Consider the following 25521-nt stretch of genomic DNA (forward strand, 5'->3'; position numbering starts at 1 on the left):
TAAAATTATATATACTTTAATAATGGCAGCATGGTGTAGTGGTCAGAACACTTGGCTTCACTACATGAGGTCCTGGGTTCGATTCTCATTGCTTCCATCCAGTCTGGAAAGTAGGGCAGCATGCACGTACAATATTTTTTTTATTAATAAATATGCACGCCTGGAATTAGCTTTTTGCTCGCCTGGTGTCTTAAAAAAATGTGTACGTGCAGTACTGATGTCTAAAAACGCTAACATATCACGCGTGCACGCCTAAACCGGAAATTTTGGTACGCGAGCACACGCGGTCACGCATTTTTTTACGCTTGCACGCACGAGATCTTGTCGAAAACTGCCCCACTTTCCAGACTGGGCTTTCATGCTGTAACGCTCTTAAGTAAGGCCGAATAAACTTGGAGATTTTTTTAAGTTGTCAAGTCGACCTTTCCGCATCACTAATTAATAAATGTAAAAATATATTTTAACAGAATTTAAATTCAGTTTACTTTAACAATAGGAAAACAATTTCAAAATGGTTAAAACATTTAAAGGGGAGCCTATGTATCATTGGTATTGTATAACAATCCTAATGTTGTGTTATGGGTTTGGAGAGTTGGGTCATTTTATGATCGGTGTCACCTCAAAGGAAATGGCACAGGACGTTCATTTTGGAGACATGGCTTGTTTGACCTTGGACATAAATGTTGAAAAACTGTCAAACACAAAATGCAGAGATGTGAAGAATTCAACACAGTGAGTAGTTGTTAATTTTGCATGCTAATATTATTTTATTTTCTTAGGTCTATATTAAGCAATACTAAAGGTAAACATTAACAAAAATTTGCAGAATGTGGGATGGAACGGAAATTTTGTATTTCACTGTGGGATAAAGTCGGTATTTATTTAGGACTGAGGGATGATAGGGAAAAATATAAAAATTTTGCCCTTTGGCAATTCCGTTATTTTTTGTTAACGTTTACATATGCCCCCTTACTATTTTCCGCACCCTAAACTTTTTGAATTCTGTATTTTAGTACTATCTTATATATATTGACTGTTTTATTTCCAGTTTCAAAAGGTTTAATTGTAAATAAATTTAACTATCGACGGCATAGTGTAGTGGTAAGACACTTGGCTTCACTAAACTAGGTTCTGGGTTTGATCCCCACTGCTTCCATACTGTAGCTTTTTTAAGTAAGTCGCCATTATTAATATAAACTTTTGCTACGACAATTATCAGCAGATTAATGACTGTAAAATATATTTAATAATATCCATAAATTCTAAAGCTAACTTAAATTTGCTTAAACATGCCATCAGTGGAAATCAAACCCAGGATCTTAGTTCTTATTAAAGGATGCTATAACATGCCAGCAGTGGGAATCAAACCCAGGATCTCACGTCTTACTTAACGATGCTACAACATGCTAACTAATAAAGTAAATTATTAATAATCTTAATTTTTAGATGTAATCTCATGGGATTGAATGGAACGATATATTGTGAATGGAATTACTCAGGCCAGGGAATAGAATACCAAGTTCTTGCTGGTCCAATATTTATTGCCATTTTTACTGTTATGGGAGTTGTAATGGGAATTGTTGGCGATAAATATAACAGGTTGATTACCAACTATTTTTTATATTAATTTATCCTCGATGTGGAAAGGTCAACTTCACGACATAAACATAAAGTAACATCATTTACTCCGACCCAGTCTCAAGTTGCCTTCAACAGTTTGAGATATTATAGATTTTAATTGCCCAATAATTATGCTGCTGATTAAGTGTTGGCTTAGCAGGAGATTAAACTGTTTATAGCGCAACAGCATGAGAGCTATGAGGATTAATTTTTTTTAGAAATTAAAGAGAATTTTTTATTGAGTAAAAAAGAGTTAATAGAAAATGTGCTATTGTTAGAAAAATGGTGGTTTTGGGCATATAGTTTTTGGTAAAATGTCAGTAACTCCATTTTCTATGCAAACCTAAAATCTCTTAAAACCTTTTTTTTATTTATTTTGCTTTTTAATTATTTAAATTTTGAATTAACTTTTATAAAACTCTTTTTATTTTATGGTTTAGAATCCAGATATTATCTGCAAGTGTTTTCTTTTACTTGGTAATGACTTTTACCACTGGATTTGCCGACACTTATTGGTTGTTAGCTTGCTGAGAGTTGGCTTCGGGGCAGGGTGAGTTTAAAGTTTGTTTCAGTAAAAAAATATTTTTCAAAAAAAAAAAAAATTTTTTGTACCAGTTAATATTTTTAACTTAATTTGTGGGTGAAGCATGGTGTAGTGGTAAGAGCACTTGGCATCACTACATGAGGTCCTGTGTTCAATTCCCACTGCTCTTATGCTATAGGGTCTTAACAAACCTTAATAATATCATATTTTTTTGTTTTGTATGTATAATAAATTCTCTTAAAAACCTAAAACTTTTTTCTCAGAGATCGGCCTGTACTCCTCTTACCTCAAGTTTGGTGGCCGACATTTTCTCACAGAAAGTTTGAGCTTTTGCGATGAGTTTTTTCAACTTTGGGATTTATTTTGGATATGGTTTGGCATTTGCTGTTGGAAATTATGTGACTGACGCCAACATTCTTGGAATGGTGAAAATATTTTTGACCGGCAGTGCGGTGTAGTAGTCAGAACACTTGGCTTTACTACATGAGGACCTGGGTTCGATTCCCACTTCTCTTATAACGTAGTAGCCTACCCTTTTTTTGAACAATTTATTTTTAGGTTTTTCTATCAAATCAACCTCTAAAAAAACAAAATTAATTTAAATTAATTTTTAACCAATTTTTTCTTAGAGCTGGCGTTGGTGTTACTTTATAGCTGGAGCTCCAGGCATAATTATGGCGATTATTTTATATTTCTCTGTCAAAGAACCAGAACGTAAAATTATAGAACAAGCTGAAGAGAATAACAAATATGAGACAGGCTTTGGTATTTAATACTTTTGATAAAATGTTTAATAAATGAACCGTTTTCTGTAATTCTTTATCCTCGAGGTGAGAAGGTCGATCTCATGACCTAAACATAGAGTTGACTTTGGCAGTTTGGGATATTATTCAATATATTTGTCCGATAATTAATCTGCTGATTAAGTGTTGGCTCAGCAGGTGTTCACACCGTTTATAACACCTTACTTAAGGGTGCTACAGCATGAGAGCAGTGGGGATTGAACTCACGACCTTATGTGTGGTGTAGCAACTGTTCTTACCACTACACCATCCTGCCATTTTCATTATAAAAATTGTATTTTTTAAGTCTGTCGTAAAATTTCTCTTTATTTTGGAGAAATGTTTAAAAGTTATTTGGCCTATTTTGCAAACTATATTTTTAACTAAGCTATTTATAAACCTGGCTATAAATTTTCTTGTTTAGAAAAGCAGTCGGTGTTGAAATCAATTTTGACAGCTTTCAAATTATTTATCAAATCTCCAACTATCTTATTGTTACTGGTTGGGGCTTCATTCAGACATTCTGGTGAGTTTTTATATTTATGAATAAAATCCTTAGTCGGTGCTTCAACATGCCGGTACTGGGAATCAAGCTTCAAACCTCACCCTACATACTGTAGTGGTGGGATCACTTGGCTTTACTACATGAGGTCTGTGGTTCGATCCCTTCTGCTCTTAAACTACCACAGGCAACTCGAGACTGGGTCGGGGTAACAAATATTCATCTATGTTCAGGTCATGAAGTCGACCTTCCCACATCGAGGATAACAAAATCTAAATCAAATTTTAATTTTTTCAGCAAGTTTTTGTTGGTCTTACAACAGTCAGTTATATTTTGATCAATATTACCCCGGCACAGAGGTGGGGTTGTGGATGAGTTTAACTTCCATCGTTGGTGGAACGATTGGGATAATCACTGGTGGAATTTTGTCCGATTTACTCGCTTCTAAATACGGTAATCTTTATTTTGATCATCTTATTAAAAATTGATTTTACTGAATGGACATTTTTCTAAAATAGTTTTCGAAAACGGCATTATCTGAAAATTTTGACATAAATTAAAGGTTGGCAGCGAGGTGTAGTGGTCAAAACCCTTGTCTTTACTACATAAGTTCTGTTGTTCGATCCCCACTGCTTCCATGCTGTAGCACCCATGAGTAAGGCGCTATAAACGATATTAACTTCTGCTGAGTCAGCACTTAATCAGCAGCTTAATTATTGAGCAATTATAATATCCCAAACTGTCAACTTGAGACCGGCTCGGGGTAACTGATGTTACTCTATGTTTAGGTTGTGCATTCGACCTTCCCACGTTAAAGATAAATAAGTACAATAAAACAGTTTTATTTTCAGAGAAGGGATAGGGTATAAGGGGGTTAATATAAATGTCCCATTATGTGTAAATTGGCAGTATTATTAATATAACAAAAATTTTGTAGATTTGTATTTAGAAATATTTCATTTTTTTGGGGGTTTAATTTTAAATCAAATTTTTTTAGGTGTACGAACAAGATTGTGGGTTTTGGTCGTTAGTCGAGCAATAGCCTGCCCTCTAGCGGCAGGAACGCTTTACTTTTCTCCGCCTTATGCTTTCATTTCGCTCTTTGGAGCTTATTTATTCGGTAAATATTTCTTTTTTTTTAAGAGTAACAACAGTTACCTCGACCCAGTTTCGAGATGACTTTATTGTAATCAAATTTGATTTAAAACACAGCGGAAATGTGGTTTGGAGTTTTGTTCACTGTTTTGGTTGAGTTTTTTCCTGCCCAGTCACGCGCGACAGCGATCGCTATGTTTATTTTTGTGATCAATAATATCGGAGGGAATGCCCCTCTTATAGTACCACCTATGATCAAAGTTTTAGGTTTCAGGGAAGCACTGTACATCGTTTACCCAGGATTTTACTTGGCTAGTAAGTTTTTTTTTCTTTATAATTGTTTATCCTCGATGTAGGAAGGTCGACTTTACGACCTAAACATGGAGGTATATTTGTTACTCAGACCTAGTCTCGAGTTGCCTGTGGCAGTTTGGGATATTATAGATTATAATAGTCTGATAATTATGCTGCTGATTAAGTGCTGGCTTAGCAAGAGTTTATATCGTTTATAGCACCTTACTTAATAAAGTTACAGCTCAAGAGCAGTGGGAATCGAACCCAGGACCTCATGCAGCAAAGCCAAGTTTTTTAAATAATATTTTAATGGTTTATATAGTTTGATTTTTAAACCCTTTTTTTAGTTAGTTTTACGAAAACTTTTTTCTAATTTCAGGTTCTTTTTTCTTTTTGTTGACTCAAATTTCTCTTCTGCGTGGTTCACCGCACATGAGCATTGAAGCGAATAATTGTGAAGAAAGTGAAGCGATAGTTAATAAAACGAAACTTTAAATTAAAAAAAAAAGTTTTTGAATTATGTTAAACATTTATAAATTTAAAAAATTTTATCATGACAATATTTTAATTTTATTAAATATTTATTAGTGAAATTTTTTTATAATTTTTTTCGAAAATTTTTTTAAAGTTATTTTTAATATTATACTAGTGAGTTATTTTAGTTCCTAAATTATTTGTTGCCATTCTTGCTGTTTTTATTTTCTAATTTATATCAACTAAACAGAAATTTAAGTAATGTTAATTTTACAGTTTTTATTACTTTTAAGATTTTGTATTCCCTTACTTTATAGTTACTCCATATTTTATGAGAAATTATTATTGTTTTATATTTCTGAAATATATTTTGTTTTTGTTACTTCTTTTAAAATTTTAGAAATTTATAAAATTGATATCATCTATTTTTTGAGATTATTTTTCGAAAATGCAATTTATTAAAGGTATGTGCCGATCAAAATGGTGATCGTATATGTTATTCAGCCATCAATAGAACTTCCTGTTATTCAGCCATCAATATTTGTCCTAGCTGTATTTACCGAGTTTCATTTATCGATATTATAAATGATTAACCAAGTTCAACAACCTTATAACATATTCGCTTACAATTTAATTAAATATTCGTCATCAGGTTTTGCGTCATATTTAGCTGACACCACCATGTTGACAATACTCAGTTTAATGTAAACTACCAATTTGTTTGGTATGGGATAACTAACTGCTTTAAAATGTAATAAAATTAACTTAAAATTTCGTTATTTAAAAGTTGGTTTGGTTTTTAAATTATTTACATTTTGTTGCTTTTAATTTTAGTTCGATGTCCTAGCAACAGGACAATTTTTTTTGGGTGGGGGTTTAATTAATTTAAAAAAATAATAATTATTGGTAATTATTAAACATTTGGCAGCGTGGTGTAGTGGTAAGAACATTTGCTACACCACCAAGAGGTCGTGGGTTCAATCCCCACTGCTCTTATGCTGTAGCGCCCTCGAGTAAAGTGCTATAAACGGTATAAACTTCTGCTGAGCCAGCACTTATTCAGCAGCATAACTACCGGGCAATTATAATATATATTATCCCAAACTGCTAAATGCAACTCGAAACTGGGTAACTCTATGTTTAGTTCGCGCAATCGACCTTCCCACATCGAGGATAAAGATATATTCAAAAAAAACTTGTGACTAATTCTCCTTAATTTAAAGATTGCCTTTTTCTACCTGTTTCAAATCAGCATTTATAAACGAGTGTTCTTTTGCTGGGATCGCATTTTGATTGCTAGGCTGAAGTGGTTAAGATAGTTATAGAATAACTGTACGAAAAAATACCAGAATTTATAAACAAAACTTATTTTTAAACAGTGGGGCTCAGGGTCGTACATTTTAATTTTATTTTAACGTAAGGTTGTTGTCAGAATATATTTTATCTTTGAAGTGTAGATAACAGAGGTGGTTCATGGGCTATATAACTAGAAAGGAGGAATAATTTTAAAAAATCGCAGCACCGCGAGATGAATCTGGCGAAAATTTTTGATTAGTTGACTGCAGTTTATATCTTGAATAATGTAGGATCTAATAAACTCCTACTATGGCTTAAACAATTATTAAACCCCAATAGAGTACGCTGTAAAGATGGGCATCGATAAGAAGGCCACACTTTATTAAAACAAAAATGCGACACAAACTATATGACACGAAACACAAACTACAAAGTATTTAATCAACAAATTTAGTATGGAAGCGAAAGTCTAACTGTATGTTAAACCTTACTTCAGCCTTACTTTTTTATGAGTTTTTACGTCCAGCGAACTGGCCAAAAAGGTAACCAGACACTTTAGCCCGAAGATTTTTTTTAGAACAGCGGGGATTTCGCATTTTAATTACCGCGAAAAATTTTATTTTCGCGTATTCCTATACAGTTTTTTAGACAGTATTTGAAATAAAATAAGCAGTAAATTAATAGTTTTTTTAAAGAATAATGTGCAAGAACATGTTATCTTTCTTTTCCCGTGTCAATTTATTTTTAAATTTTACAAACTAAAACCTATAAAAAAATAAGCGCGCGCTTTTAGGTGACGCAAGACGATGCATTATGATATCACGTATTTTGCGAAATAGGGCCGTATTTCTATTTTTTACACTGAAGAATGTGCATAAATATGTTATTAGTTATTGCCCGTGTTAATGTATATAAATTTATATACAAAAACACAAAGAATAAAACGTTTAAAGAGTTGCCAGAAGATTTGTCCTGCAAAAAAACGGCGGGGAGTCGGCGATGAAATTCCCGTGAATAAAGTCAGCGTAAGACCATATTTTACCGATATTCAAAATAAAATTTTGCATAAAGTACAGTATATATAAAAGTTTTTATTGGTTGTTACGTTAAAGACATATATGTAAGTTTTTAGAATATTATTTTTTTTTTTTAAGATTTTTGTTTCAAAAACCTTTTTATAAACGGATTAAAGACGGGTGCTTCTGGCCTGCAAAATTTTACGACTAATAGCTTTCGGCCTGCGAAATTTTTTATTAAACTGCGGGGAGCCTGCAGCGTTAAGCCCGCGTATACTTTTAACGCAAGAACATATTTTACCGATATTTAAAATGAAATTTGGCGAAAAGTATAATAGTTAAAAAAGTTTTAACCGGTTGTTAAGATAAATATATATGTTAATTTTTTAAATATTTCTTTTTTTAAAATGTGTAAAGAAGAAAACTGTGAGGCAGGCGTAAACAAAAAAAACATGGAAAATACAGAATTTATGCGACCCCTTCTAGAAGGCAAATTTTGTCTCAGGTTAAGGTAGCATATGCAGTGCGCACCTGGACACGGCGCACACTCCCGTTCTTGTCTAACTTCTTGATGATCCCTTTAGGCCAGAGTCCTCTTTTCGCGTTCTCATTAACGGACCACGTCGCCAACCGTGAAATTCCTCATCGGTTGAAGCCACTTTTGTTGCAATTGTAACAAAGTCAAATACTCCTTTGTCAATCTCCCCCAAAATTGATCAGCAAGAAGTAGAACATCCAAGGTCGTCTGTAACTGTCTTCCTTGACATACGTGTCTGGAGGCAGGTCGTTGTCCATTGTTCAGCAACATACTTTGGCAGAGGTCTGCTGTTTAAAATTCGTTCCACCTCAGCCATCAATGGCGGACAAGACATGGATTGTTCCCGAATGCCCATGCCATGATACTTTGTTACAATGAGCTCGGTTACAACCTGGTTTGATGGAAGAATCATCGGATGTTTGTTGATTAGAGGGACGGTTGAATTACGTAGCCTGCTACCAACGTACATATTGCATTTGACTAAAACCGGGCTTCAATTCTTTCAGCGATAAAACTAAATACAACCATAATCAATATTAAGGTTTAAAACATCTGGGTATACTAATGTTCTCTTAATCAACAAGAGTGTTAAGCCAATTATTCCAAGTGTTAATATATTGTTCTGGAACCAGATCGTAAAAGCACTTCCACGAGGCTGTTAGTAAAGTCCCTGTAATAAAACGTCATTTAAAGAAACAACGCAGAGTTTGCAGCACAATCAAACACTATAATGAACTTAGAGCCTGTACAGTGGTGTGGTTTATACCACGTTATATCGTTTACACAATTCCTATCAGCCAATACAGTCCCATGTCCTTATTTTACATATTCATCGATTTCTTTCCTATATTGGCTAAAAGTTTTAGGGTTAGCAATAAACTTCTTCTTCAAAGATTGTAGCCTTTGAAGTGCCATTTTTCTATTCGTTAAAAGTTTAATATATTCTTTTTTCCAGAGTAATCCAATTTCATAGTGTCAGCCATTTTGCCACACTGTTTTGTTCATAATTTCAACGTACTTTTGTCGTTTAATGACATTTCGCTCTTTTGCGCACAATCAAGGTCGTGAAAATTGCTCGAAAAAAACATCTAAAATTTTGTTGCATGATGTCGATACTTGTTCAGGCTCATGCATAAAGTTAACATTAGTTCGTTGGGAGGATTTTCTTGGGTTATGGTCTGAGCCAAACAACGGCCAACCCAACGCCTTATGCAGGCACTTTTTGCCGTAACGCCATTCAGAAACCCTGAATGCATCGTGAACATTGTTTCCCAGAAGTAGCTCCACCGATTTTGTTTTAAGTTCAGGAAACTTCAGGTCACGCAGATGCGGATACATGTTTGCCACTTTCTTGGTTGTAATGCTGTCACCTATATTGACAATATGATCAAGTACCAAAAGCCTTTCAACAATAATCGATTCGGTTTGACCTCCTTTACATACAGTGAGTCAACTCGGCTCCCATGACTAGTTACTTAATTTGCTGTATAAAGCTCGGTGTGTTCTTTTGTCTCCTTCTAATTTCTTTGCAAGGCTTGCAGTACAAATACTTGTATCTGAACCGTCATCCAGAAAAGCGTTCACAAAATTACTTTGGTTGTTGCCCCACACTTTAACTGGCACAATCTTGAAACGTTTCACACTTTTAACGCTGTTATGGGAAACCTCGTTGCATGTCACAATAGCTGACTCGCTTTGCGGCTCCGATAGCGGGCTTTAACGTCACTTTAGTAGATTATGACATCACAATTTAACTATAGCGGGCTATGTTGTTACTTTGGTAGATTATGACATCACAATTAAACTATAGCGGGCTTTGTCGTTACTTTAGTAGATTATGACATCACAATTAAACTATAGCGTCAAATCTTGTTAGACAACAATTCGAATAAGTATTTTAATGCAGCGTTGCTATTATTGTTACGTCATAGTGTCGTCACATCTCGTTTAAAAAGTTTTTAATTAATTTTAAATTACAGTCGATTTGAAAATTAATCAAGATATAATTTTTGGTGCGTTTTGGTACCTGCGTGTTTTGATACAAAAATGTCGGAACAGACGGAAAGTTATTTTCAATTATTTGTGATAAATATTAATAAAATAAATATAACTAGCTTGTTAAATGAGTTTAGATTAAAACAATTGTAACTTAAAACTTGCCGAAATGAGTTTGAAAATATTTATGTTTTTGTGCTTCTGGTTATGCTTAGCTGCATCCAGAAAAAACAAAGTTTGTTTTAATGCAAGCCCCGATAGTCCCGCTTTCAGGGAGCTAAGATCAACCCAAGGGAGACCAGGCAAGCTTGGCCCAGCTGGGGAGAAAGGTGAAAAAGGTTCAAGGGGTGAAATTGGGGCAATTGGGGCTACTGGAGAGTGTTCGTGTCATGATGAAATTGTTGCAGTAATAAAACGAGTTTTTCCTGATAAAGCAGGTATTTTGGTTACTTTATATTTGTTAAATAATATCATCTTACTGGTAGAACCTCAAAACTTAAATAAAAACAATCTTAAGACAATTAATTAACTTTTTAAACCTTGCAAGTATATTTTGTATGGTTTATTAACATTGTTCCTTATATAAACAAGTATACTTAATACAGTGGCATTTTTAAAGTGCTAAAACTGATCTGTAAAATTAATTTTATCATAGATATTTAGTTATTGTATTAACAAACGATGTTTAGTTATTATGTCAGTTTTAATTAAATAAACTTTTAATTTAAATAACTTAAAATGTCTTATGGAATCTGTGCCCAAGAAAACGCAGCTTTTAGAATTTGTATTTTTTAATATCTGCTGAAATTTCTTCTGTTTATAAATTAAAATTTTCGGTGTTTTTTAAATCGCAACCAGTTTTAATTAAACAACATTTGTATGTTAACAAAACTTTAACCACTCGATCTTTTTACTTCAAATACAAGGTTATTTAAAGTTTAAAAATCAAATGATATTTTAGTAAAAAGTTATTTTTTTAATTACAAATAAAATCATTTTTTAAATTCCGCTAAATGTATATTTGTTGTCAAATTTTGAGTTACGAGGTTCTAACAGTAAGCAGACAATATAACAATTTATAAACATTTTGTAATATTTAATTTTACAATTTAAGTATTTGAGAGTTAAGCTAAATCATGCCAACTTATAAGATTAATTCTAAATAAACATAAATATTTATAGTTAGTGTATGTGGACTTGGGTTAAAAGATGGAAGAATACCGGATAGTGACATCACAGCTAGTTCTTATTATGACAGCAGGTACTTACCACATAAAGCAAGGTTGGATGCTCATACCAGGGGTTGGTATCCTAAACAATGTGAGTTGTTGGAATTATTTTCTATCTTACAATAAAGTTTCACAACTTTTGTAATTAGTGGAAAATAAACATTAACATTGTTTTAATTAATAGTCAGGGTTGGGGAATGGATCCAAATTGACCTCAAGATATCAACTCGAGTGACAGGGGTTGTGACACAAGGAAATTACAATGGTAATAATCGGGTCACCAGCTTTAAGATATCTTATGGGTCCAGTACATCAGATATGCAGTTCATCCAAAATAATGGAAATGATCTGGTAAGCTTAAATTTAAAACGAAAATTTATTTTGTTTAAATTTTTAAAGTTTAGAAACAGTTTTTAATTAATTGGTCTTAATTAATTTAAAAAGTTTATTTGTTTCAATTACAATCACCAAAACTTGTTTTTAAAAGTTGTGTGTTGTTTACAAGCTAGATGATAATAACCAAGCAAACCATTGTTTAAACAATCCCTATTCTAATTGTTTTGTGACGTCATAGCTTGTTACAAAACTTAATTATGCGTCGTGTAACAATAAAAGGTCTGCGACAGTTTTAAATTTTTTATTAATCTAAAGTTTTGTAATTTTAAAAATTGACATTGTAAAAATCCCGCGAACCGGTGTGAAAATAATTATGTGAGCTTTTCTTATGTTTGTACTCGGTCTTTTGTTTTTTGGCTGAAAAAACTCGTTGTTTGGCTGAAAAAACGTTTTTTTATTGAAACATGTCCAATATTGCAATATTGATGTTTTTTTAAATCCTGCAGGATGCAGGATAAAACATTTTAATTTTTTTTTTTTGTCCATAAAACTGTTTTTTTGCAAGACATGGAACGTATTTATATCACGTTGCTATGGACGCTGTTCTAGCTCCCTAAAAACAGTGTCAACACGAATGCTTAAGCTTAAATTATGCACAACCTAAATATAAAGTCGATAACTTAAATTTAAGCACCGTCGTAACATTTTTTTATTTAAAATAGCAAAAATCAGTAACTTTTGGGCAGGACATAAGCCATTTAGATTGTAATCAGGGGCTGGCAAACACGTCACAATGCCCTTTATAAACATTTTAATTTTGCTAGTTGCAGTCCCTTTAAGTTAAATGTGAAGCGATGAACAACGCGCGATTAAAAAAGTTATAAAATTGAAATAATTAATATCTTAAACCTGAATATTATTATGTTAAATATGATATTAAATCTTTTAAAGGTCTTTGTTGGTAACGAAGATGGAAATGGTCACAAGTTGAACAACTTTCCTCAACCTATAAGAGCTCGCTATGTTCGATTGTATCCACAAACCTGGTATGGTAATCCCTTTCTTCGCATGGAGCTTTTATCTTGCTAGTAATCACATATTTCTTTCGGTTAATTATTTTAATTCCTAGTTGTTAATTAAAATTCATTAGTTATGTACTATATTAAAACTTGTTAACTAATTAATTTTATAATTTGAACAAATAATCCGTGTTATATTAATTAAATCTTACAAAAAATAAAATTCTGTAAATGTACTAAAATGTTAAGGCTGTAATAGTTGGGTTTATTAAATGTGTGAATAAACATAATGTAACAAAGTCTATAGTAGTAATGTTTAAATTTCCTATTTTCAAGTGAACAGTTACTGCGATGTCAAATCGTAGGTCTAATATTTAGTAAAGACTGTAATCAAAGATAGTGAAAGTAAAACAATGTGTAATAAATGCAAATTAGTTATTTCAAGTGGCTGTCCAGGCAACAAAAGAAGTTATAATACTAAAAATTTGCAGCTATTTTCATTGACGAAAGGTTTTAAATGACGAAGGTTTTGGAGATCTTATGAAAGTTCTAGAGCCCAGGTTTGAAATACCATCTCGCACAATACTACCTGCTCCTAAAACAGAGATGTGGGAAGGATTAGAAGACGAGATTGAACAAAAAGTAAGTGCTGTTACGATTACTACTGATTTGCGGACCAGCAAGCAAACAATTAGCTACATCGGTGTAACTGGGTCAAACAAAGAAGGTATTGGCCCTATTAGTGCCACAATTGTAACTTATTTTGGATAAATCCGCATAAGCTAACTTTTAATTTTATAAACAAACAGTTTTTGATGTTGATTTGAAATGGAATTGTTATTTATTTGCTGACAAGCTTTGACGTATTTTTCCTCCCTATTTAAATAATAAGTTTCAATGCTTTTAACTATAACTTGTTTATCGAATTTGCGGGTTATTTAACAACTCTTTTCACATGGGAACTCTAACCTCGTTTTTCTAGTATTGAATTATTTTTCCAACGATTCATTTCTGCTTTTTATTAAATGCAAATGTTTGTTTTAAACAGTTAAGCAATTCCGTTCTGCTGAACGGACGCCACTTAATAAACATGGATTTAGACATTACTGAAATTCTGAGTTTATTTCCGTAAGAATTAGCCAGAATTTTATATTCAAGTAAACAACCAACAACTAAAAACAGTTTGTAATTAATAAAATTCGCTTCATATTCTTGCATGATTCCCACTGATGGCATTTTGTAGGATCTTTAAGTAAGACCTGAGGTCCTTGGTTTGATTCCCACTGATGGCATGTTGTAGGATCTTTAAGTAAGACCTGAGGTCCTTAGTTTGATTCCCACTGATGGCATGTTGTAGGATCTTTAATGTAGAACCTGAGGTCCTTAGTTTGATTCCCACTGATAGCATGTTGTAGGATCTTTAAGTAAGAACCTGAGGTCCTTAGTTTGATTTTCACTGATGGCATGTTGTAGGATCTTTAAGTAAGAACCTGAGGTCCTTAGTTTGATTTTTACTGATGGCATGTTGTAGCATCTTTAAGTAAGAACCTAAGGTCCTTAGTTTGATTCCCACTGATGGCATGTTGTAGGATCTCTTTAAGTAAGAACCTAAGGTTGTTAGTTTGATTCCCACTGATGGCATGTTGTAGGATCTTTAAGTAAAACCTGAGGTCCTTAGTTTGATTCTCACTGATGGCATGTTGTAGCATCTTTAAGTAAGACCTGAGGTCCTTAGTTTGATTCCCACTGATGGCATGTTGTAGGATCTTTAAGTAAGACCTGAGGTCCTTAGTTTGATTCCCACTGATGGCATGTTGTAGGATCTTTAAGTAAGAACCTGAGGTCCTTAGTTTGATTTTCACTGATGGCATGTTGTAGCATCTTTAAGTAAGAACCCGAGGTCCTTAGTTTGATTTTCACTGATGGCATGTTGTAGTATCTTTAAGTAAGAACCTGAGGTCCTTAGTTTGATTCCCACTAATGGCATGTTGTAGGATCTTTAAGTAAGACCTGAAGTCCTTAGTTTGATTCCCACTGATGGCAAGTTGTAGGATCTTTAAGTAAGACCTGAGGTCCTTAGTTTGATTCCCACTGATGGCATGTTGTAGGATCTTTAAGTAAGACCTGAGGTCCTTAGTTTGATTCCCACTGATGGCATGTTGTAGGATCTTTAAGTAAGACCTGAGGTCCTTAGTTTGATTCCCACTGATGGCATGTTGTAGGATCTTTAATGTAGAACCTGAGGTCCTTAGTTTGATTCCCACTGCTGGCATGTTGTAGGATCTTTAAGTAAGAACCTGAGGTCCTTAGTTTGATTTTCACTGATGGCATGTTGTAGGATCTTTAAGTAAGAACCTGAGGTCCTTAGTTTGATTTTCACTGATGGCATGTTGTAGCATCTTTAAGTAAGAACCTAAGGTCCTTAGTTTGATTCCCACTGCTGGCATGTTGTAGGATCTTTAAGTAAGAACCTGAGGTTCTTAGTTTGATTCCCACTGATGGCATGTTGTAGGATCTTTAAGTAAGAATCTGAGGTTTTTAGTTTGATTCCCACTGATGGCATGTTGTAGGATCTTTAAGTAAGACCTGAGGTCCTTAGTTTGATTCCCACTGATGACATGTTGTAGGATCTTTAAGTAAGACCTGAGGTCCTTAGTTTGATTCCCACTGATGGCATGTTGTAGGATCTTTAAGTAAGAACCTAAGGTCCTTAGTTTGATTTTCACTGATGGCATGTTGTAGGATCTTTAAGTAAGACCTGAGGTCCTTAGTTTGATTTCCACTGATGGCATGTTGTAGGATCTTTAAGTAAGACCTGAGGTCCTTAGTTTGATTCCCACTGATGGCATGTTGTAGGATCTTTAAGTAAGAACCTGAAGTTCTTAGTTTGATTCCCACTGATGGCATGTTGTATAATCTTTAAGTAAGAACCTGAGGTTCTTAGTTTGATTCCCACTGATGGCATGTTGTAGGATCTTTAAGTAAGAACCTGAGGTCCTTAGTTTGATTTTCACTGATGGCATGTTGTATCATCTTTAAGTAAGAACCTGAGGTTCTTAGTTTGATTCCCACTGATGGCATGTTGTAGGATCTTTAAGTAAGAACCTGAGGTTCTTAGTTTGATTTTCACTGATGGCATGTTGTAGCATCTTTAAGTAAGACCCAAGGTCCTTAGTTTGATTTTCACTGATGGCATGTTGTAGGATCTTTAAGTAAGAACCTGAGGTCCTTAGTTTGATTTTCACTGATGGCATGTTGTATCATCTTTAAGTAAGAACCTGAGGTTCTTAGTTTGATTCCCACTGATGGCATGTTGTAGCATCTTTAAGTAAGACCCAAGGTCCTTAGTTTGATTTTCACTGATGGCATGTTGTAGGATCTTTAAGTAAGAACCTAAGGTCCTTAGTTTGATTTTCACTGATGGCATGTTGTAGGATCTTTAAGTAAGAACCTGAGGTTCTTAGTTTGATTCCCACTGATGGCATGTTATAGTATCTTTAAGTAGAACCTGAGGTCCTTAGTTTGATTCCCACTGATGGCATGTTGTAGGATCTTTAAGTAAAAACCTAAGGTTCTTAGTTTGATTTTCACTGATGGCATGTTGTAGGATCTTTAAGTAAGAACCTGAGGTTCTTAGTTTGATTTTCACTGATGGCATGTTGTAGCATCTTTAAGTAAGACCTAAGGTCCTTAGTTTAATTTTCACTGATGGCATGTTGTAGGATCTTTAAGTAAGAACCTAAGGTTCTTAGTTTGATTTTCACTGATGGCATGTTGTAGGATCTTCAAGTAAGAACCTGAGGTCCTTAGTTTGATTCCCACTGATGGCATGTTGTAGGATCTTTAAGTACGAATCTGAGGTCCTTAGTTTGATTCCCACTGATGGCATGTTGTAGGATCTTTAAGTAAGAACCTGAGGTCCTTAGTTTGATTTTCACTGATGGCATGTTGTAGCATCTTTAAGTAAGAACCCGAGGTCCTTAGTTTGATTTTCACTGATGGCATGTTGTAGTATCTTTAAGTAAGAACCTGAGGTCCTTAGTTTGATTCCCACTAATGGCATGTTGTAGGATCTTTAAGTAAGACCTGAGGTCCTTAGTTTGATTCCTACTGATGGCATGTTGTAGGATCTTTAAGTAAGAACCTGAGGTTCTTAGTTTGATTTTCACTGATGGCATGTTGTAGCATCTTTAAGTAAGACCCAAGGTCCTTAGTTTGATTTTCAATGATAGCATGTTGTAGGATCTTTAATTAAGAACCTGAGGTCCTTAGTTTGATTTTCACTGATGGCATGTTGTATCATCTTTAAGTAAGAACCTGAGGTTCTTAGTTTGATTCCCACTGATGGCATGTTGTAGGATCTTTAAGTAAGAACCTGAGGTTCTTAGTTTGATTTTCACTGATGGCATGTTGTAGGATCTTTAAGTAAGAACCTGAGGTTCTTAGTTTGATTCCCACTGATGGCATGTTGTAGGATCTTTAAGTAAGAATCTGAGGTTTTTAGTTTGATTCCCACTGATGGCATGTTGTAGGATCTTTAAGTAAGACCTGAGGTCCTTAGTTTGATTCCCACTGATGACATGTTGTAGGATCTTTAAGTAAGACCTGAGGTCCTTAGTTTGATTCCCACTGATGGCATGTTGTAGGATCTTTAAGTAAGAACCTAAGGTCCTTAGTTTGATTTTCACTGATGGCATGTTGTAGGATCTTTAAGTAAGAACCTGAGGTTCTTAGTTTGATTCCCACTGATGGCATGTTGTATAATCTTTAAGTAAGAACCTGAGGTTCTTAGTTTGATTCCCACTGATGGCATGTTGTAGGATCTTTAAGTAAGAACCTGAGGTCCTTAGTTTGATTTTCACTGATGGCATGTTGTATCATCTTTAAGTAAGAACCTGAGGTTCTTAGTTTGATTCCCACTGATGGCATGTTGTAGGATCTTTAAGTAAGAACCTGAGGTTCTTAGTTTGATTTTCACTGATGGCATGTTGTAAGATCTTTAAGTAAGAACCTGAGGTTCTTAGTTTGATTTTCACTGATGGCATGTTGTATCATCTTTAAGTAAGAACCTGAGGTTCTTAATTTGATTCCCACTGATGGCATGTTGTAGGATCTTTAAGTAAGAACCTGAGGTTCTTAGTTTGATTTTCACTGATGGCATGTTGTAGCATCTTTAAGTAAGACCCAAGGTCCTTAGTTTGATTTTCAATGATGGCATGTTGTAGGATCTTTAAGTAAGAACCTGAGGTCCTTAGTTTGATTTTCACTGATGGCATGTTGTATCATCTTTAAGTAAGAACCTGAGGTTCTTAGTTTGATTCCCACTGATGGCATGTTGTAGGATCTTTAAGTAAGAACCTGAGGTTCTTAGTTTGATTTTCACTGATGGCATGTTGTAGGATCTTTAAGTAAGAACCTGAGGTTCTTAGTTTGATTTTCACTGATGGCATGTTGTAGCATCTTTAAGTAAGACCCAAGGTCCTTAGTTTGATTTTCACTGATGGCATGTTGTAGGATCTTTAAGTAAGAACCTGAGGTTCTTAATTTGATTTTCACTGATGGCATGTTGTAGCATCTTTAAGTAAGACCCAAGGTCCTTAGTTTGATTTTCACTGATGGCATGTTGTAGGACCTTTAAGTAAGAACCTGAGGTTCTTAGTTTGATTCCCACTGATGGCATGTTATAGTATCTTTAAGTAGAACCTGAGGTCCTTAGTTTGATTCCCACTGATGGCATGTTGTAGGATCTTTAAGTAAAAACCTAAGGTTCTTAGTTTGATTTTCACTGATGGCATGTTGTAGGATCTTTAAGTAAGAACCTGAGGTTCTTAGTTTGATTTTTACTGATGGCATGTTGTAGCATCTTTAAGTAAGACCTAAGGTCCTTAGTTTGATTTTCATTGATGGCATGTTGTAGGGTCTTTAAGTAAGAACCTAAGGTTCTTAGTTTGATTTTCACTGATGGCATGTTGTAGGATCTTCAAGTAAGAACCTGAGGTCCTTAGTTTGATTCCCACTGATGGCATGTTGTAGGATCTTTAAGTACGAACCTGAGGTTCTTAGTTTGATTCCCACTGCTGGCATGTTGTAGCATCTTTAAGTAGAACCTGAGGTCCTTAGTTTGAATCCCACTGATAGCATGTTGTAGTATCTTTAAGTAAGAACCTGAGGTCCTTAGTTTGATTCCCACTGATGGCATGTTATAGTATCTTTAAGTAGAACCTGAGGTCCTTAGTTTGAACCCCACTGATAGCATGTTGTAGGATCTTTAAGTAAGAACCTGAGGTCTTTAGTTTGATTCCCACTGATGGCATGTAATAGTATCCTAAGGTAAGAACTTGAGGTCCTTAGTTTGATTCCCACTGATGGCATGTTGTAGCATCTTTAAGTAGAACCTGAGGTCCTTAGTTTCAACCCCACTGATAGCATGTTGTAGCATCTTTAAGTAAGAACCTGAGGTCCTTAGTTTAATTCCCACTGATGGCATGTTGTAGCATCTTTAAGTAAGAACCTGAGGTCCTTAGTTTGATTCCCACTGATGGCATGTAATAGTATCCTAAGGTAAAAACGTGAGGTTTTTAGTTTGATTCCCACTGATGGCATGTTGTAGCATCTTTATTATTAGCCTTATAGTGTGCATCATTATGAAAAAAGAACTCATGTCCTGAGTTAACTTTTTAATAACCTTTTACTAAAATCTTGTGCCTTGAAATGCTATTTTAAGAAAATCTCATGCTCTAAATATGTTATATATCTTTCCTAAATGTCAGCTCTACCTAAATTTAGGTAAAAAGTCGTTATGAGCAGATACTTTATGAGCAGATACTTTTTATGAGCAGTTACTTTTTATGTTAATGATGTTAAAAAAGTTGGAAGCGCTGGGATTCCACGTTTCTTTCCGTTAATTATTTCCGTAAACGAAATTCTCGATTTTTAATAATTTTTTTGCAAGTTTTTAGAATTTATTCTGAAATAAAGAAATTTGTTAACGTAGTAAAGTAAATAAACACTTTAAAGTTCAGAGCTCTATAAGGGTCGGCCACCAAGTTTATGAATGCGGAAAGGGCGGAATTTCTATAACCTTACCCTTATCTTTCCTTGTATATTCCGTCTGTTCCGCATTCATTTTAGTACTAAATAAAAAATCTTGTTAAATGGGTGTCTTAAAAATGTTAATGCTTGATATGCGCAGAGAACATGAAGTCCTAGGTTTAATTCCCACTGCTCTCATGCTGTAGCGCCCTTTAGTAAGCTGCTATAAACTTCTGTTGAGCCAGCACTTAATCAGCAGTTTGTCGGGCAAATATAATCTATAATATCCCAAACTGTCACAGGCAACAGGCAACTCGAGACTGGGTCGGAGTAGCTGATGTTACTCTATGTTTAAGTCGCGCATTCGACCTTACCACATTGAGGATAAAGATATATACAAAAAAATCCGATCTTGAATGGGTAAAATTTTAATAAAATTGTTTTTTTTCAGAAAACTCATGTAATGGTGTTCCATAAAGACCCATGTGGTATTTTTTGTGTTATTTTCACGTACTTTTTAGTGATTTATGCTGATTATGTGATCATACAACACATTGTTATGACATCACAATCTGGAAGGTTGGGAAGGTTGGTTTGTATTGCTTATTAATAAATTGGATTTTTTTAAAATATAAATATTATAATTTATGTTTTAATTTTTTTGTCATTTTTCGAATCACGTAAATACTTTTATTGTAAAAGGAAAAAACTAATTTTAAGTACAATGTTCACTACAAGAAGTCCTGGGTTCAATCTCAACTGATCTCATGCTGTAGCGTTCTTAAGTGAGTGCTGTAAACGGTATGAACTCCTGCTGAGTCAGCACTTAATCAGCAGCATAATATCGAACAATTATAATTTATAATATCCCAAAGTGCCACAGGCAACTTGATAATGGGTCGGGGTAACTAATGTTACTCTATGTTTAGGTCGCGTATTCGACCTTCCCACATCGAGGATAAATAAATAAACCAAAAAATAATGTTGTTCAACTTAAATTTCAAAAATAAAGTTTATACAGGTTGTCCCATTCACTGTAACAATAAAAAAAACATTAATTTTTTAGTTTATGGGGCCCATTTCATGCTGTAATGTTCAACATGGTTGTTTTAGCATTGTTGTTTGCTCATAGTAGATCTGTGTTTTCTGATCCTGGCATTGTTCCTCTACCAATCTGAGGCCTCGATTTCTCTGATGTCAGAATGAACTCTAAAGATCAGGTTAAATTTTTTCGAATTTAAAATATTCAATAAAATTAACTTCACCGTTAATTATTTTTATATATCTTTATCCTCGATGTGGGAAAGTCGACTTTACAGCCAAAACATTAACAACTGTTACTGTGACCCGGTCTCGAGTTGACTTTAGTAGTTTGGGATATTATAGAATATAATTTCTTAATAATTAAGCTGCTGATTAAGTGTTGGCTTATCAGAAGTTCATATGAGTTTTATGTTTTTTTGTAATATTGACGTCACTAAAATTAAGTATTACAAAAGTTTTTTATTATTTAAAAGAAAATTCTGCATTAAAATCATGCCTAGTTTAAATTAATTTGTTTTTGTTCATGTTGTTCTCATGGCTAGATTCAGCTCTGCCTATAATTCTTTATTTAAAGTCACTGAAACTAAAGAGGAATTAATATTTTAGTCTAGCAGCAGCCAGGATTGGACTGTGTGCCAGCGGTGCGAAAGTTACCGACCCCCGAGAGCTCACCACTGCAAAATATGTCGCCGTTGTATCAGAAGGATGGACCACCATTGTCCATGGTAAGTTGAGTAACAATTAACTGACATTACGTTAAAAACACCATTTTTCTAATAATTAAACATTACCCCCCTTTAAAGTTGGGCAGTTTTTGACAAGGGGCAGCATCACAAAACTCGTTAAGTTAACAATCGCGTTATTTAAACGTCATTAGCGAACGAGAATGTCACTTAGCGTCATTACTAAATTTGTGGGTGAAGCATGCTGTAGTGGTAAGAGCACTTGGCATTACTACATGAGGTCCTGTGTTCAATTCCCACTGCTCTTATGCTATAGGGTCTTAACAAACCTTAATAATATCATATTTTTTTGTTTTGTATGTATAATAAATTTTCTTAAAAACCTAAAACTTTTTTCTCAGAGAGTCGGCCTGTACTCCTCTTACCTCAAGTTTGGTGGCCGACATTTTCTCACAGAAAGTTCGAGCTTTTGCGATGAGTTTTTTCAACTTTGGGATTTATTTTGGATATGGTTTGGCATTTGCTGTTGGAAATTATGTGACTGACGCCAACATTCTTGGAATGGTGAAAATTTTTTAAATATTTTTGACCGGCAGCATGGTGTAGTAGTCAGAACACTTGGCATCACTACATGAGGACCTGGGTTCGATTCCCACTACTCTCATAACGTAGTAGCCTACCCTTTTTTTGAACGATTTATTTTTAGGTTTTTCTATCAAATCAACCTCTAAAAAAACAAAATTAATTTAAATTAATTTTTAACCAATCTTTTGTTAATTTTTTCTTAGAGCTGGCGTTGGTGTTACTTTATAGCTGGAGCTCCAGGCATAATTATGGCGATTATTTTATATTTCTCTGTCAAAGAACCAGAACGTAAAATTATAGAACAAGCTGAAGAGAATAACAAATAAGAGTTAGACTTTGGTATTTAATACTTTTGATAAAATGTTTAATAAATGAAACTGTTTTTTGGATTTATTTATCCTCGATGTGGGAAGGTCGATCTCATGACCTAAACATAGAGTAACATTAGTTACCCCGACCCAGTCTCGAGTTGCCTTTAGCAGTTTGGGATATTATTAAATATATTTGTCTGATAATTATGCTGCTGATTAAGTGTTGGCTCAGCAGGAGTTTATACTTTTTTATATCGCCTTACTTAAGGGTGCTACCACATGAGAGCAGTGGGGATTGAACCCACGACCTCATGGTGGTGTAGCAAGTGTTCTTACCACTACACCATCCTGCCGTTTTCATTATAAGAATTGTATTTTTTAAGTCTGCCGTAAAATTTCTTATTTTTTTGGAGAAATGTTTAAAAGTTATTTGGCCTATTTTGCAAACTATATTTTTAACTAAGCTATTTATAAACCTGGCTATAAATTTTATTATTTAGAAAAGCAGTCGGTGTTAAAATCAATTTTGACAACTTTCAAATTATTTATCAAATCTCCAACTATCTTATTGTTACTGGTTGGGGCTTCATTCAGACATTCTGGTGAGTTTTATATTTATGCAATAAAATCCTTAGTCGGTGCTTCAACATGCCGCTACTGGGAATCAAACTTTAAACCTCACCCTACATACTGTAGTGGTCAAATCACTTTGCTTTACTACATGAGGTCTTTGGTTCGAACTCTTCTGCTCTCGTGCTGTAGTGCTTTTGAGTAAGGAGCTATAAACTCCTGCTGAGCCAGTACTTAATCAGCAGCTTAATTATCGTGCAATTATAATCTATAATATCCCAAACTGCCAATGGCAACTCGAGACTGGGTCGGAGTAGCTTGTGTTATTCTATGTTTAAGTCGCGCATTCGACTTTCCCACATCGAGGATAAAGATATATACAAAAAAAATAATAATATCCCAAACTGCTAAAGGTAACTCAGGACTGGGTCGGGGTAACAAATATTCATCTATGTTCAGGTCATGAAGTCGACCTTCCCACATCGAGAACAAAATCTAAATCAAATTTTAATATTTTCAGCAAGTTTTTGTTGGTCTTACAACAGTCAGTTATATTTTGATCAATATTACCCCGGCACAGAGGTGGGGTTGTGGATGAGTTTAACTTCCATCGTTGGTGGAACGATTGGGATAATCACTGGTGGAATTTTGTCCGATTTACTCGCTTCTAAATACGGTAATCTTTATTTTGATCATATTATTAAAAATCGATTTTACTGAATGGACATTTTTCTAAAATAGTTTTGAAAACGGCATTATCTGAAAATTTTGACATAAATTGAAGGTTGGCAGCATGGTGTAGTGGTCAAAACCCTTGTCTTTACTACATAAGTTCTGTTGTTCGATCCCCACTGCTTTCATGCTGTAGCACCCATGAGTAAGGCGCTATAAACTATATTAACTTCTGCTGAGCCAGCACTTAATCAGCAGCTTAATTATTGAGCAATTATAATATTCCAAACTGTCAACTTGAGACCGGGTCGGGGTAGCTGATGTTACTCTATGTTTAGGTTGTGCATTCGACCTTCCCACGTTAAAGATAAATAAGTACAATAAAACAGTTTTATTTTCAGAGAAGGGATGGGGTGTAAGGGGGTTAATATAAATGTCCCATTATATGTAAATTGGCGGTGTTATTAATATAACACAAATTTTGTAGATTTGTATTTAGAAATATTCCATTTTTTGGGTTTAATTTCAAATCAAATTTTTTAGGTGTACGAACAAGATTGTGGGTTTTGGTCGTTAGTCAAGCAATAGCCTGCCCTCTAGCGGCGGGAACTCTTTACTTTTCTCCGCCTTATGCTTTTATTTCGCTCTTTGGAGCTTATTTATTCGGTAAATAGTTTCATATTTTTTTAAGAGAACAGTTACCCCGACCCAGTTTTGAGATGACTTTATTGTAATCAAATTTTATTTAAAACACAGCGGAAATGTGGTTCGGAGTTTTGTTCACTGTTTTGGTTGAGTTCTTTCCTGCCCAGTCACGCGCGACAGCGATCGCTATGTTTATTTTTGTAATCAATAATATTGGAGGGAATGCCCCTCTTATAGTACCACCTATGATCAAAGTTTTAGGTTTCAGGGAAGCACTGTACATCGTTTACCCAGGATTTTACTTGGCTAGTAAGTTTTTTTTTTCTTTATAATTGTTTATCCTCGATGTAGGAAGGTCGACTTTACGACCTGAACATGGAGGTATATTTGTTTGTGAAGCGATAGTTAATAAAACGAAACTTTAAATTAAAAAAAAATATTTAAATTATGTTAAACATTTATAAGTTTAAAAAATTTTATCATGACAATATTTTAATTTTATTAAATATTTATTAGTGAAATTTTTTTTATAATTTTTTGCCAAAATTTTTTTAAAGTTATTTTTAATATTATACTAGTGAGTTATTTTAGTTCCTAAATTATTTGTTGCCATTCTTGCTGTTTTTATTTTCTAATTTATATTAACTAAACAGAAATTTAAATAATGTTAATTTTACAGTTTTTATTACTTTTAAGATTTTGTATTCTCTTACTTTATAATTACTCCATATTTTATGAGAAATTATTATTGTTTTATATTTCTGAAATATATTTTGTTTTTGTTACTTCTTTTAAAATTTTAGAAATCTATAAAATTGATATCATCTATTTTTTGAGATTATTTTTCGAAAATGCAATTTATTAAAGGTATGTGCCGATCAAAATGGTGATCGTATATGTTATTCAGCCATCAATAGAACTTCCTGTTATTCAGCCATCAATATTTGTCCTAGCTGTATTTACCGAGTTTCATTTATCGATATTATAAATGATTAACCAAGTTCAACAACCTTATAACATATTCGCTTACAATTTAAATAAATATTCGTCATCAGGTTTTGCGTCATATTTAGCTGACACCACCATGTTGACAATACTCAGTTTAATGTAAACTACCAAGTTGTTTGGTATGGGATAACTAACTGCTTTAAAATGTAATAAAATTAACTTAAAATTTTGTTATTTAAAAGTTGGTTTGGTTTTTAAATTATTTACATTTTGTTGCTTTTAATTTTAGTT

General features: G+C 34.0%; 2 protein-coding genes across 2 annotated transcripts; both read left to right on the top strand.

Annotated features, from left to right (window-relative positions):
* Window positions 1-511: 511 nt before the first annotated feature.
* Window positions 512-25278, top strand: LOC145755927 (uncharacterized). Its single transcript, XM_082572157.1, has 10 exons — window positions 512-732; window positions 1447-1599; window positions 2061-2080; window positions 2428-2484; window positions 3371-3472; window positions 3746-3901; window positions 4446-4568; window positions 4661-4858; window positions 24394-24591; window positions 25217-25278. The coding sequence occupies exons 1-10, from the start codon at window positions 512-514 to the stop codon at window positions 25276-25278; spliced, it is 1290 nt and encodes a 429-aa protein (XP_082428283.1).
* LOC145755518 (palmitoyltransferase ZDHHC3-like) lies at window positions 19745-21509 on the top strand. The gene is made up of 3 exons (XM_082571761.1): window positions 19745-20360; window positions 20839-20992; window positions 21423-21509. Exons 1-2 carry the CDS (start codon window positions 20236-20238, stop codon window positions 20948-20950), a joined length of 237 nt encoding a protein of 78 aa, XP_082427887.1. The 5' UTR covers window positions 19745-20235; the 3' UTR covers window positions 20951-20992; window positions 21423-21509.
* Window positions 25279-25521: the final 243 nt, after the last annotated feature.

The sequence above is a fragment of the Corella eumyota genome, chromosome 6 (genome assembly GCF_963082875.1).
Source record: "Corella eumyota chromosome 6, kaCorEumy4.1, whole genome shotgun sequence".
Classification (NCBI taxonomy): domain Eukaryota; kingdom Metazoa; phylum Chordata; class Ascidiacea; order Phlebobranchia; family Corellidae; genus Corella; species Corella eumyota.

Excerpts from the sequence above, each read along its gene's own strand:
- LOC145755927 (XM_082572157.1), top strand. The coding sequence starts at position 512 with ATGGTTAAAACATTTAAAGGGGAGCCTATGTATCATTGGTATTGTATA. Across the intron at positions 3,473-3,745 it reads GGCTTCATTCAGACATTCTG|CAAGTTTTTGTTGGTCTTAC; the intron begins GTGAGTTTTTAT and ends TAATTTTTTCAG. Across the intron at positions 4,569-4,660 it reads CTTTGGAGCTTATTTATTCG|CGGAAATGTGGTTTGGAGTT; the intron begins GTAAATATTTCT and ends TTTAAAACACAG.
- LOC145755518 (XM_082571761.1), top strand. The coding sequence starts at position 20,236 with ATGGTGTTCCATAAAGACCCATGTGGTATTTTTTGTGTTATTTTCACG. Across the intron at positions 20,361-20,838 it reads CAATCTGGAAGGTTGGGAAG|TTTATGGGGCCCATTTCATG; the intron begins GTTGGTTTGTAT and ends TTAATTTTTTAG.